At 42.6% G+C, this 13865-nt stretch overlaps 1 protein-coding gene and 2 non-coding genes across 3 annotated transcripts; 2 read left to right on the top strand and 1 right to left on the bottom strand.

Annotated features, from left to right (window-relative positions):
• Positions 1 to 3605: 3605 nt before the first annotated feature.
• On the top strand, positions 3606 to 3677 carry trnaa-ugc (transfer RNA alanine (anticodon UGC)). The gene has a single exon. It is a non-coding gene; the product is annotated as a tRNA-Ala (tRNA).
• A 541-nt stretch (positions 3678 to 4218) lies between these two features.
• Positions 4219 to 4290, top strand: trnaa-ugc (transfer RNA alanine (anticodon UGC)). The gene has a single exon. It is a non-coding gene; the product is annotated as a tRNA-Ala (tRNA).
• Positions 4291 to 6475: 2185 nt separating this feature from the next.
• On the bottom strand, positions 6476 to 8095 carry LOC134081998 (transmembrane protein 158). The gene has a single exon (XM_062537628.1). The coding sequence runs from the start codon at positions 7869 to 7871 to the stop codon at positions 7173 to 7175; it is 699 nt and encodes a 232-aa protein (XP_062393612.1). The 5' UTR covers positions 7872 to 8095; the 3' UTR covers positions 6476 to 7172.
• Between the last annotated feature and the right edge of the window lie 5770 nt (positions 8096 to 13865).

The following is a 13865-nucleotide window of genomic DNA, read 5'->3' as shown; positions in this document are numbered from 1 at the left end:
CTTTCTGGCTTTAGGAAACATTAAAGGAAATCAAGAAAAAAAATAATTAATCAGTAACAGTTGCTTGTTTTAGACCAGCCAGAGGGGAAAAAAATATGGAATCACTCAATTCCAAGGAAAAAAATATGGAATCATGAAAAACAAATTGACAAAAGAACACTTCAACGCACCACTAGTACTTTGTTGCACCACCTCTGGCTTTTATAACAGCTTACAGTCTCTGAGGCATGGACTTAATGAGTGACAATCAGTACTCTTCATCAATCTGGCTCCAACTTTCTCTGATTCCAGTTGCCAGATCAGTTTTGCAGGTTTGAGCCTTGGGATGCACCATTTTCTTCAAATTCTACTACAGATTTTCAATTGGATTAAGCATTATCGAAGATGTAACGATCGCCGTCTCCCCAATGCCTTTACCTGACATGCAGCCCCATATCATCAACGACTGAGGAAATGTGCATGTTTTCTTCAGGCAGTTGTCTTCATAAATCTCATTGGAATGTGGATATAACTAGATGAAAGTCATATTCAGTGATGAATCGCGTTTCTGCAATGGGCAAGGTGATGATGCTGGAACTTTTGTTTGGTGCCATTTCAATGAGATTAATGAAGACAACTGCCTGAAAAAAACAAGGTCATTGATGATATGGGGCTGCATGTCAGGTAAAGGCATTGGGGAGATGGCGATCGTTACATCTTAAATAATGCTTATATTATTATTTATTATATAAAGTTTATATCGACATTTTGGACACTTTTCTTATCCAATCAATTGAAAGGATGTTTGGGGATGATTACATCATTTTTCAAGACGATAATCAGGGTGCGAGTTAGGGGGGAGCAGGGGGAGCCATGGCTCCCCTAGTGGCCACCTGAGCTCCCCTGGAAACATGGTTTGTGAAATTTTGGGGGAGCTCTAAAATATTAATGATTGCCAAATAAATTATATTTTGACCATGGTTTTCCCTCAAAGGTGTAAAATCAGATAAATAAAATTGTATTTTGAGTTCATGATTCATGAAAAAAAAGTGCCTGCTTTCGCGCTTGAAACGTGGGGACGCTGCCCGCAGCTCCACCCACTACCCACTCACACAAGCTCGTTCACTACATCATTGTGTTGTGTATGGCGTTGCGTCTCTCCAGGCAGGGAGAGGGTTGTGTTGTGCCCTGTATTGTAAAGGCTTTGCCATCATTTGTTCATGGTTGCAGCCGCTGGCTGCTCTTATTTCGTGTGTTTGGCTCTGTGTACAGGATATCCCATGTGGTTGTGAAACAATGTAAGTTGTTGAGTAGCCTAATTCTAAGTTGATTCAATTAAACAGTCAGAAGACACATTATTGGTGGTCCGTGGATTATTTACTATCAAGTTCACTGAAGTTTGCGAAGCCCATTCGGGAAATCTGTTGACGTGATCCATCAGGGTGTTTCGTCTAAATATGGCTATATAGCTGTTAGACCTATCGCACCCGTGTGCAACGAATTTTCTCTTTATAATAGGCCTATGCCTATGCTGTTGCAGGATTGGCATTTAAACTTGGCCCCCCCCCAAAAAAAAAAAAACCCGCCCCACGCCCCGGCTCCCCCGGAGACCGTGGTATAACTCGCACACTGACGATAATGCATCTTGTCATAGAGCAAAAACTGTTGAATTCCTTGAAGAAAGACACATAAGGTCAATGTCATGGCCTGCAAATAGTCTGGATCTCAATCCAATTGAAAATCTGTAGTAGAATTAAAGAAAATGGTGCATCCCAAGGCTTCAACCTGCAAAACTGATCTGGCAACTGGAATCAGAGAAAGTTGGAGCCAGATTGATGAAGAGTACTGATTGTCACTCATTAAGTCCATGCCTCAGAGACTGTAAGCTGTTATAAAAGCCAGAGGTGGTGCAACAAAGTACTAGTGGTGCATTGAAGTGTTCTTTTGTCAATTTGTTTCTCATGATTCCATATTTTTTTCCTTGGAATTGAGTGATTCCATATTTTTTTCCCCTCTGGCTGGTCTAAAACAAGCAACTGTTACTGATTAATTATTTTTTTTCTTGATTTCCTTTAATGTTTCCTAAAGCCAGAAAGTTGCCATTTCAAATGAACTTAGTTTTGTTTCATGTCTGTGATCTGGCTTTTTTCTAAAAAATTAAACAACTGGATTAACATCCTCCAAGACTGGTGATTCCATATTTTTTGCCAGGGGTTGTAGCTCATAATGCATTCTTTGCACGTATGAGGCCCTGGGTTCAATACCCACATAGCCTATCTCCAATCTTTGAAGTCCAACACGGAGTAACTGCTGACTTTTAAAGGTCAGGGCTATCTAATAGACAATGGAAGTGTGTTCAATGCTGTTAAGACATAAAGACCTACAATCACTTACAAGATACTTAAACCCTCCCCATCAATGCTGTGGAACGACCTAAATCACAAACAGAAAAAAAGGAAGTCACGGCAGTGGAAAAGGTTATCAATTCAGTCTTAATGGGAATTTTGTTTTTGACTTTGCATCCATGTGCCAGTGCCAGTATATACCAGGCATATGGTAAAACTGCATACAACTGTGAAATCAAACCTGCTAGAAAATAATGAAATAGGCTACATATGCACATTGGAGCGTGTGAAAAGACACTTACAGGCTATGTCAACTAGGGCGGTGCTGTCAATAAGATTAATTGATCATCAATTATGACTTCCAACAGGAATGCTTTGTATCGTTGTAATGTAATGTGCATTCTGCTTTACAACAATGCTCTCATTTGGTCTTGAGTTATTAATACAGCGCGCCACTTTGCTCTACAGTGGTGGTACATTTTACATGTGTTCAATCCCCAGCATCTTCATTGGCCACCCTTTAAGTCCAACTGGGAATTCTCACATTCCAGTTATTTGTGGCAGTAGATTTCAAGCCTGTGAAGAAGACATTCCGCGAAAAGGCAGTTGCAATGACGTGATGTAGAAGGACGTTATGTTAGGAATGTCAGGATGAGGACTTAAGTTCCATGTTGGAGGCCCAGGTCTTTATTTAAAAAAACACAAACACTCCATTTCTTGTGTGAAATTGGTTATTAATGACCATCTGAGACAGAGACACCTTGAGTAGCCTATAGGCAGCAAGGCTATATGTCACGTGTAAGTAGGGAGGGAGTTAATGACTCAGATGGAAGTACTTCTCCATGGTATTGAAATGTAGGTTACATACTGTCTTCTTTTTTAAGAGTGTGACTTCCACAGCCTAGAACTCACCCAGACCACATGTTCATACCACCAGGTCTAAAAGGGGATATTATGTGGCAGTGGAATTCAAACATCTGAACATGTACAGTAGAGCTCATGCGTCGCATGTATGAGGCCTAAGTTCATTCCCTGGAATCTCGCATGACCAGTTTTACCACTGTACTGTACTAGTACTGCTTTTGTGAGTCCACCTACCAGACACACAATGTATCTTTAAAATGTTCAGTCAGTCAGTCTTACAAGCTGCAGTTCTAAACATATTGCCCTGGAACAACACAAAAGGAAAAATGGAAAAAACATTTCACTTAGCTGCTCAGTGTTTACTGAGCTGGACATTTGAAACAATATAGCTTGGGCCTCTGTGCTGTTTGTTCAGTGGGGGATGTAGCTCAGTGGTAGAGCGCATGCTTTGCATGTATGAGGCCCCGGGTTCAATCCCCGGCATCTCCAATGGTCACTCTTTATGAATAGTGTCAGTGGAGTGGTTGATGACATCTTTGGACAGTGGAGTCCCTAAACATAGAAGATGTAAGTCTGTGGAAGTGGTTTTCAAGCCTGTGAATTTACGAAGATCACTCTAAAACATTTGTAATATTCTCTATGGTACTAAAACCTGAATCACACAAAAAAAATAATTCATTATCAGTGGAAAAATATCTGCATGCAGACTTAATTGGGATTTTGTCCTTGACTTTATGTATGCCAACATATAGTACACTAGACACAATACTACGTAGCAAGATTGGCAAAAAATAAATGTTTGCCTTCAACTGTGCCAGCAGCACATTAATCCTGCCAGAAATGTGCACAATAGGAGGTTGTGTGAAGTTGTATATGTGTACTCACACTTCCTCCGTGTATATGTAATTCTTTTTAGGAACCCCATAGCTTAAGGCTGACAGGTTTTCAGGTTTTTAAATTTCATTCTTGTTCAGGCCATGTATCTTTTTTGAGAATCCTCCTATGCGTGTGCGCCTGTGAGGATTCCATCGGGGATGTAGCTCAGTGGTAGAGCGCATGCTTTGCATGTATGAGGCCCCGGGTTCAATCCCCGGCATCTCCATTGGTAACTCTTTAGTGTCAGTGTCAGTGGAGTGGCCACTGGCTGGAATGATTCAAAGGCCAACTCAGGTCAGATCATGTTGACTTATAAGCCCTGCGTGCACTTTATCCCTGTGTTGACTTGTGTTTACTGTGCCTGTGGAGAAAATGTTGCATCATCATGTGGGTTATTCCACTTCAACTTGTTAAAGGTGTTAATATCTGAATGAGGCAAATGAATGAGACAATCAGGATTTCCTTATAAACAGATTTAACATACAAGGGCCGCATACCCACACATGAAGTTGATTTTCAGTAATAATAAACAATCGCAGCAATAAAGAGGAATGACTGGAGAATTGGCTATTTGGTGGAGGAGAACCCATCATGTGTGTGAAGGGGGGTGGGTCTGGGATGCCAGATACCACTGTTGAGCCTTCTGGAAATGTCCTGAGCCTAATTCAATGCAACACAAATGAAATAAGGTGTCTGCTTGATAACCCAAAGAAAAATGCACTTGAAGGTTGTTCTGTTGGTGATGTTTTTACCCACAAAGGTTGATTTGTTAGTGGTTTTGTTTTTACACTGGTATATAGGCTTAGTTGTTGATTGGCTGCTGTGTGGAGTCCACTATACTGTAGAGCTAGGAATTTAATATCTATCCTGTGTATATTTGAAGTCACTCTAAACAATAATGTGCCCAGTAGGCTATTGGAGTGGTGCCATACAGTAGATTAGAAGAACCTTTTTCAGTGCTTCAAAGAACCGTCGAGGCAACAGTTCTTTAAAGAACCATTTAATGACCTAGCTCAGTATGATCGTAGGCTCTGAAGAACCATTTCCAATGTGAAGAACCTTTCACCTGATGTAATGGTTCAACACAGAGTTTTGACTCTCCATGAAGCCACCCAGAGATTTAAAGAACCATTTAAGCACCTTTATTTTTTAGAGTGTACACAAAGTGTATTTGTGAAACATTTCTGCTCCTGCACAGTCAATGTGCTTGGGGCTCCATTGATGATAACCCTCTCTGGAGGTACTGAGTAGACAATATCAGAGGTTCAATACCCAGTGAGGGAACATGCAGTATCTAATCTGTTTAAGATAGCATTTGCTGCTAGGCTGGGTGAACCCTGCCTGACCTGCTGCCGAATTTGGATTTCGCCCGGCAGCTCAAGCTGGAAAGCTGCACATCTCTCTCCCCTGCTTCCTGTCCACAACCTGGTTGGTTGAAGGACTATTCAAGCATACAGAGTCATTTGAACAATGCCAAATTATCTCATCTCTTGTGCAGTAGAAATAAAGCGCAGACTCCCCATGTTCAATCTTAAAAGACTGAGCTTAGTGTGGCGCTAGCCAGATGTGAGGTTGTTTAAAGACAGCCAATAGCCTACATGCAGTCTCAAGTAATTACAGAGATACAAAGTCATGTACTTTTTAGCAGATGTTTATATCCAAATTGACAGCCTCACAACCGCAGGTTTGGAAATCAAACCGAAGTTGATAGTCTGACAGGCAGTGACCTCTGACCTCTGCTACCTCTGCTGCTCACCTTACAGGTTATGCTTTAAAGGGATATTCCGCCATTTTTGGAAATACGCTCATATTCCACCTCCCCTCGAGCAAAACAATCGATATTTACCTTGTTCCCGTTCATCCAGCCACTCTGTGAGTCTGGCGATACAACTTTTAGCTTCAGCCTAGCATAGATCATTGAATCGGATTAGACCATTAGCTTCTCGCCTGCTAGCTTCATGTTTAAAAGTGACTAAGATTTCTGGTAATTTTCCCATTTAAAACGTGTCTCCTCTCAAGTTAGAAAGTGCAATAAGACCAACTGAAAATGAAACCTGGCGTTTTTCTAGGCTGATTTGACATGGAACTACACTCTCATCTGGCGTAATAATCAAGGCAACTTACAAACTACTGGCACTACTTCTGCTTGTTGTCTATGGGGACTATTTTCAGGTGTGGCCCGGTTTTCTATTTGGTCCAGGGAATAGTTGACCACAAAATCTATATGACTGCACTGTATTATGGTGCTGTAGCGGCGGTCATAGTTCTGTCATAATTCATCATTCAAAACTTCTACGTTGGAGACGTATGTTGGGTCAAATAGGCTATTGACATAACAGATGGGCCGAGTTTCTTCAGCATGATTGAGTCAGAGGACAACTTTATACTTTTATACAGCTGTATATTCCATGTCTTTATTACACAGACCAAACATCTTTGCACCCCCCAATGTCCGCCAAAATCCTAAACAATTAATGCTCAAGTCCCTGTTGCTGTCACAATATATTGTAGGCATAACATTTTTTCAAGATATAGCCTACAAGGTCAGGTTAACTTGGTAGCCCATCTCATATTAAGTAAAATCTCAATCTTTCATTTGACCAGTTTAAATGGTGAAAAACACCAAGGTCAATATCAAATTCTATAATAATGGCTATCTTATTAATATAAAATCCTTAGGTGTCATTATCTATGAACATGGAGGAATAAAAATATTTTAGCCATAAGAACCATGCAGAGCATCTTAAAATACATTATCTGAGACAAAGTAGCCTACATTTTATTTAAACACTAAAAATTAAGCAAATATTCTACAAAGATATAAAAATGATACAAACATTATAGTGACACCTGAATATCACAGATATTCTAAGAAATATAGATTTATAAAATAAATCCCATTCAAAATAGATCATAACAGGCTATAGGCTATGTCTACAAATGGAACTGCAAACAGCAACAAAGTAACAAGTTTTACTGACTTGGAAACACCGCATACAGCACTTTTTGACCAAAAGTATAACGCATGGTTGTAAACTACCACAGGATTAAAGGATATTTTCCGACGATGTCCTGTCCAGACGACAGTAGGCTACCAATTCCTCCTTTTTATCTTGAGCGCCTCTGTTCCATTCCGTTGGGTAGAAATCCTGCAATAATAGGCACTGGCCATATGAGGGCAGCAACGCTCCACACTATAATAACTAATGTCATGAAGCAGGCAACGAGGGTAGACTCGATGGGTTTGCGGTTTAACCTCCAACTCTTGTCCCCCTTCAGTTCATCGAGCCCGAAGTCTATACAGCAGAAGTTAATGGGGTCTCCCGTTTGCTGCCCTCTCAAATTCCCCTGTCCAAACCTCCTATATCTCGCCATGCCACATCCAACACACAATCTGAATTCCTGCTGTCCTCCGGTAACTCCAAGGTGTTCGATAACAACAGGTGAGATGGCGCGGTTGAAAGCGGCAGAGAAAAAAGCCCTGCCATGGTTGTTGGTGGTGTAGATGAGCACATCACACTGGAACCCAAAGTTGCTACCCCACCGCGCCACGAGTGAGGTGGGGAAAAGCCTCTGTACGCTGACGTTACACTGAGGTAGCGGCTGAGGCGAAGTCTCCGAAGAGGCTTCGGTCTCTTCCACCGATCTTTTGGCGTAGCGCACGTCCACCTCCAAGTTCGCCAAAAATCTGTTCGTGGAGTTGATTGGAGGGAGCAGAAGGTCTTCGTCACTCAAGCCGTAGGAAAACTGGAGAAGTACGGCGACACCGCTCAGAACCAGCAGAACAGTTAGGGAGTTGTTTAGCATGGCACAGGGTGCGACTCCCCTCGCATGGTGCGCCGTGGGGAAAAAGCAACTGATGAGTTGAAGTGACAGTCGGCGAGGGGGAATGAGTGGTCAAGCGCGTGAAATAGGACATTCATTCAGAGAATCCGAGCTATTCCTGTTTTTAGAGTTCTGGTCCTACCTATTGCCCGCTTAAAAACGGGAACGTCAGCTGTCCGCGGAACACCGACGCCCCCTCCCTCTTTTTCTCGACTGAACAACTGGCTTCCTGCCAGGCGGCGGTTGGTTACTTTGGATGAGTGGCGATGTCGCGCGCAGCAGATTGCTTGCGCTCGCCTACTCAGGTGGGTGAGAGCTAGGCTACAGTGTGTCACGCGCCAGCTTTTCACATTTATAGTGCGACATGCAAAGAGGCGCGACAGATGTTTACGAAAATATAGTCTCTATATTGATTGAAAATGTGATTGGCAATTATTGCCTGTCAACTAAAAAATGATGATCAACAATACTAAGTTGTTCCAATTGTTCATTAGTCTACAGAAGGCTAGCTCAACACAGCTCAGCAGCCTACGATGACTTCAGACATCTTCCTTGCATTGAGATCACTGAAGTTGGTAGCAGAGGGTCTTGGAACTGCAGGCTATCCAGTCTACCCAGCTCTTCTCATTTCCAACTCTTTTGCTATAACACTATCAGTGAAGAAGCGTAAATAACAAGGACAAATTTATTTTAGACCTTTGTTGTATCATTCATAAACAATATTGGCCTTTAGGTAGGCCTATTCTCATCTAATTCATAAATAAGGTAGTCATGCTTTATGTCACAATTAAGCCCCAAAAATACACCTGTTACCAAATTTGAATTTGTTCTGCAGGATCCATCTGGGAAATGAGTAAATTGAGTAAATTGCTTTAAAGCAAACTAATGAATATGTTATGGTGTTTTTCTTTTATGGGAGAAAAAGAGTCCATGGCCACTTTGTAGTTTTTGTTTGTTTATTTTGGTTCCAAAAGTTGCTCGTCATGTGTGACAACATCCTTCTCAGCGTCTTGTTTCTGACAAACTCAGACGCTTGTACAGCTGTATACTGAAACTCTATGAATAATTGAACAAATAATGGCTCCCTTTGCTCAGGGGATTCCCACAGTTATTCTGTAGTTGTGCCTTACGATGCTGCCGTGCCAACCCATGCGACTTCAAGAGGTGACTGTTGCTGGGCTTTTTCTCTCCCATGAAACGTATTGATCTCATCGTTTAAGTGATCTCACCCTCTCACAGACATCACATCATCAGTGGGTATCTGGACTGCTGTGCAATCTGCTGTGACATGGGTTCCTTTTAAAGTCATAATTATAGTATTTATGATCCTGTTGTACGTAAATGTTTGGAGAGATAATCAATAATGCCTTTAAAAGAAAAAACATTTTTACCTCTTTATCGATGATCAACAGGCCTTTGAGTTTTGAAGGCTTGGTTGGAACTAAAGCATGCTACGGCTACGGAACTGCCCAGTCACCACATGCCTACTCATGTGGTGAAGGCAATGGCAAGCCCTCATTATATCCTCATGGGGAAAGAAATTCTAATGACTCCTCATCCCCCCTTTCATGTGCAGGAGAGAGTACACACGGCACCTGTATGGATTGTTTTGCTGTGAGCTGTGTAAATGGCTTAATTTGTGAGCCTGGCCTGCTGTGTGTGTAAGCATAGGGCCAGGCAGAGATTCACACACACACACACACACACACTCTCTCTTACACACACACACACACACTCTCTCTCTCACACGCACACACACACACACACACACACACACACTCACTCTCTCTCTCTCTCTCACACACACACACACACACAGAGAAGAACATTCTCAAACTAGCTTAACCATGAATTCATACAAAAGATGACAGAAACATGCAGAAAACACAGACTTTACATACACACATACACACACACAATTTAAAATCCCCAAACAATGCCCTTCTAAAAACCGGATACACTCTAGACAATGTGCCAGTGCAAAAAGGAGGAAATGTAAATGACTTTGCTGCTCATTAATTATGCTATAAAAATGTAAATTGCTTCAGCGCCAAAAATGCTAATGGGACGGAGATAAAAGTCTCCCATGCCAAAGGAGAGCGTATAAAAGATTCATTTTCTTAAATATATTTCTTTTATTCCGAGCCGTAAAGGGAGAGGGGGCCCATTGAGTGTCTTCTGGCTGGGTTCCCGTGGCTTGACCCCGGTGGCTTGGCTCAGTGTCTCCCCTCTGCTTCCGTAATGCACGCAGACGGCTGGTTTAATTAGGTATTGGACGCTGGGTGACTTCTCTCCCCCGCGCTCTTTGAGCCGGGGCGGCTTTGTAGCGCCAGGCCCTGTAAGTCCATTGATTCCGACTGTGGCATCCCTTTCATACCCGCTCGCTCTCGTGGCGAGTCACTCTGCAGTCGTGTCACCATGGTAACCATCTGACCTCGGCACTCTTCTGAGACCAGGAGTGTTATCTTCAAGTCACTGTTTAATTCCTTTCATGAATTAAGCATGAAAGATTTCTTTGACTGGAATTAGTGGCAGGTACAACTATGCCTTTGATGATTTTTTGTTGTTGAAGGAGATGTGTTATTCTATAAATGTTTGTGTCTGGCCTGTTGACGTCCATGAGAGTATATACAAGTAACAGGTTAACTGACCTCTACGTCATTCATTTTAAAAAATAGTCATAGCAAGTCGCTTTTATTTATGATGCACATTTAGAAACAGCAGGAACTGGCCTAAAGTGCTGTACAGATCAATACAAGTACCCATTAATAAAAGGAATGAACAGTTAAAGAAGAAGTAGGCCTATTGCAAGATCAGAAAAAAATATCAGTTGGCAACAAAAATGTGATGGCCTAGTTGAAATGGGGCGGGGTGGGTGTTACATTTAAATGATTTAAATAACACAAACTAGAATTCAGTTATACTATGTTCTGGGCTTCTAGTCACGGTGCTTCACATGTGCTGTAATCTGTGAGGAAACTCAGATTTCAGGCCAGGGGCTAGGTGTGGCAGAAGTTAACCACAATCTATCTCCAATGTGGCTTCTTTCATATTGATGTGCCAAGCTGGATTAGTAATTAGTGAGTAATTGCTGAGGGAATGGCGAGGGGATTGGTTAATATCGTTTGTCTGCCTCCATTTCTGACCCCGGAATAAGGCCTAACAACATGGTCTACCGACTGAGGTAACCGAATTGAGCTCAAGGGAAATTAAACAAATCAGCCAAACAATGAAGTCAAAGTCATACAGGCTGGAGAGGAAACTGGGCCCATAATTGGCCCATGCATAATCGTTTCATGGAGAACTGGAACATGGCTGACTAGAAAGACAGAGGCATTAGTGCCTGAGATGGAGGGCAGATGAAGGTAGGCTACCTAAGGTTGCTGGTCGTTTTACATCACAAATATGAGTAGGCTAGGCTATCACAAATCAACAGCTAGAAGAAATAGCTATGTAATATTGACAAAATAAATTGGTTGGGTATGACATTTACTGAGAATGTATTGTTATGTTGACTATCCTGACCAGAGGTTGTATGAAATCAAAAATAAAACAAATCCCTGGTTAATCCTCATGCAAGTTTAGGATTATGAAATCATTACTTTGTTACTTCAACATCTGGTCACTGTTATGCTTCTGGCTACACTCCTGAAGGTCACTAGGTTGTCCTGAGAACAACTTGTTAGAGAGACGGATAAACAAGTCACGCTGACGATCCAATGATGGAGGTCCATCTGTCAAACTCCTACAAATTCCATAACGTTCTTGACAAAGTCAAACAGATCCGAGCTGTACTGAAATTAGCATTAATTAAATTGGTCCCCCGACCACGTCATTACAGCAGGAAGCGTCGCGAGGTGAGGAGAGAGGAAGGAAGCTAGCGATGTGTGTCGAAGAGTTCCTCTCTCACAGGAGGATGGAGTTGTCACGTCAATAAGTCACACACACACACACAGAACAAGGACATGATCAGACACACACACCCGCATCTCTCTGCCACCACCAAAGTGCTGGCTGGCTTGGAGGAAAATATGTCTGTTTGTTGACACTTAACAGATTATTTTTAGAATAATGTCAAGTCAAGTCACATTTATTTATAAAGCGCATTTTTGTATGCACAATGTGCAAACCCAAAGCGTTCCACACGCAGATGTCAAGGCATAAATAGACAAATTAACAAACTATAAAAGCACTCAGAGAGCACAGACCTCTGCCAAGCGAGAACATAACCGCCTCCTGGATCCAGACGGTGATACCGATCACTCCCTAGTTAATCGTTTCTTCCTTGGGTCATTTCAGACATTCCCTGAAATTTTCATCGAAATCCATCCATAACTTTTTTAATTATCTTGCGAACAGACTAACAGACAGGCAGACAGACAGACAGACAGACAGACAACCAAACAAACCCCAATGAAAACATACCCTCCTTGGTGGAGGTAATAATCGACAATAAAACAAAAACAGAATGCTGGATGGAGATGTGAGATTCTAGCCTGGTAAATCCAGACCCTGCTAATCTAGAAAGACTAAGGGTCTGGCCACGAGTAATGTAATGTTCTAACTTGAGGAGCATGCATTTGAAAATATCCCTGTGCACATCTCTCAGTCACTGCACATCTGGAACACCCTTTTCCCAGATAGCAATTTCCTTTGGGCTGGATCTGCATTAAAGCCTTTAGATCCGCATGTAGCGGACCTACGGTATCTGACTGTGGGCCACACACAATAAACGGACCCGTATTGCAGATCCGTACAACACAGAATAAGCGGACCCGTGCCACACAGTCTGGCTCTTATTGACCCTAATCTGAATTGGAGTGAACAGGGATTGTATAAAATATGGACAAAGTGTCTGTGACGTCACCATGGACAGGAAAGACATCACCAATAGGTTTTTTAAGAACGGTTTTGAGGCTCAAAATAGGAGGTTATGGTTATAAGGACGCTGCGCAATTTAGATGGCATAGCCCCATCCCCCCACCCCACAAACACCCCCTTGATCTTGATCTTGGACCTCTCCATGTACCATCTCTCACCACTCAATTAGTGACAGGGTGGGCTTACTGGTATTCTTGCAGTTCCTTTATTTGGATTTTGACTCTAGATCAGTGCGTGCACACACACACACACACACACACACACACACACACACACACACACACACAGTCCTCCCTCTTGAATCCCCGCCATGGCGAATAGAGTCTGAAAATAACATCACACTTATCAGCCCCTTCCAGCAGGTCAGCGGTAGCAGCCTGGGCATGCATCTGGGAGCTGAGATGGTGTGAGATTACTTCCTGACAGCCCTTCCCATTTCCAGTGCATCATCACACTGACCTGGACAGAGGCTGGGCGTGGGTCAGATCTGGCACGGATCTGGCTAGCATCCGCGCCTAAGTCAGATGCCATCGGTCTGAGGTCTGTTTGTGGCCCCACGGCATGAAGCCATGGATCACTGTGGCACTGAAAGGTCACCCCTGGAGGATGAGGACAACGAATATATCCCCACCTCCCAGTCGGATTGGGGCGCGATAAGGTGAGGACTTCAGTTCTCCATCAACCTCTGTGCACATCTCTACCCTGGTTAGAGAGTCATCATTGTGCAGGTGGACAACAATCTAGATGGGGTTCATGGGAAGGAATTACATTCAGACAGAGACGCTGTATAACTTCCCTGTGTTAAAGATGTGTCTTCTTACTGATCCTTCTTACCACTGCAGGACTCTCATTTTGATACTTCAGGTAGTTTGTCTAGAGAACCTTGAGACATTCTTATTTATCCACAGTACACTGCAAACACTTATGTGAGTTGAGTTTTAACCCCACTCTGTATAACTGGAAGAATATAGATGGGCGTTGTTGAGTTTAAAGCGACTAAAGGAGTTTTGTCACAGCCCATGTGGGAACTGACAGAGGTTGTTGATCAAAAACCCAGCAGCTCCAAGCTCATTAGCTGGGAAATGCATAATGTAT

This window comes from Sardina pilchardus, chromosome 6 (assembly GCF_963854185.1).
Source record: "Sardina pilchardus chromosome 6, fSarPil1.1, whole genome shotgun sequence".
In the NCBI taxonomy this organism is placed as follows: Eukaryota; Metazoa; Chordata; class Actinopteri; order Clupeiformes; family Clupeidae; genus Sardina; species Sardina pilchardus.
The sequence above is the reverse complement of the archived record's forward strand: the minus strand, read 5'-3'. Positions and strand labels throughout refer to the sequence as shown.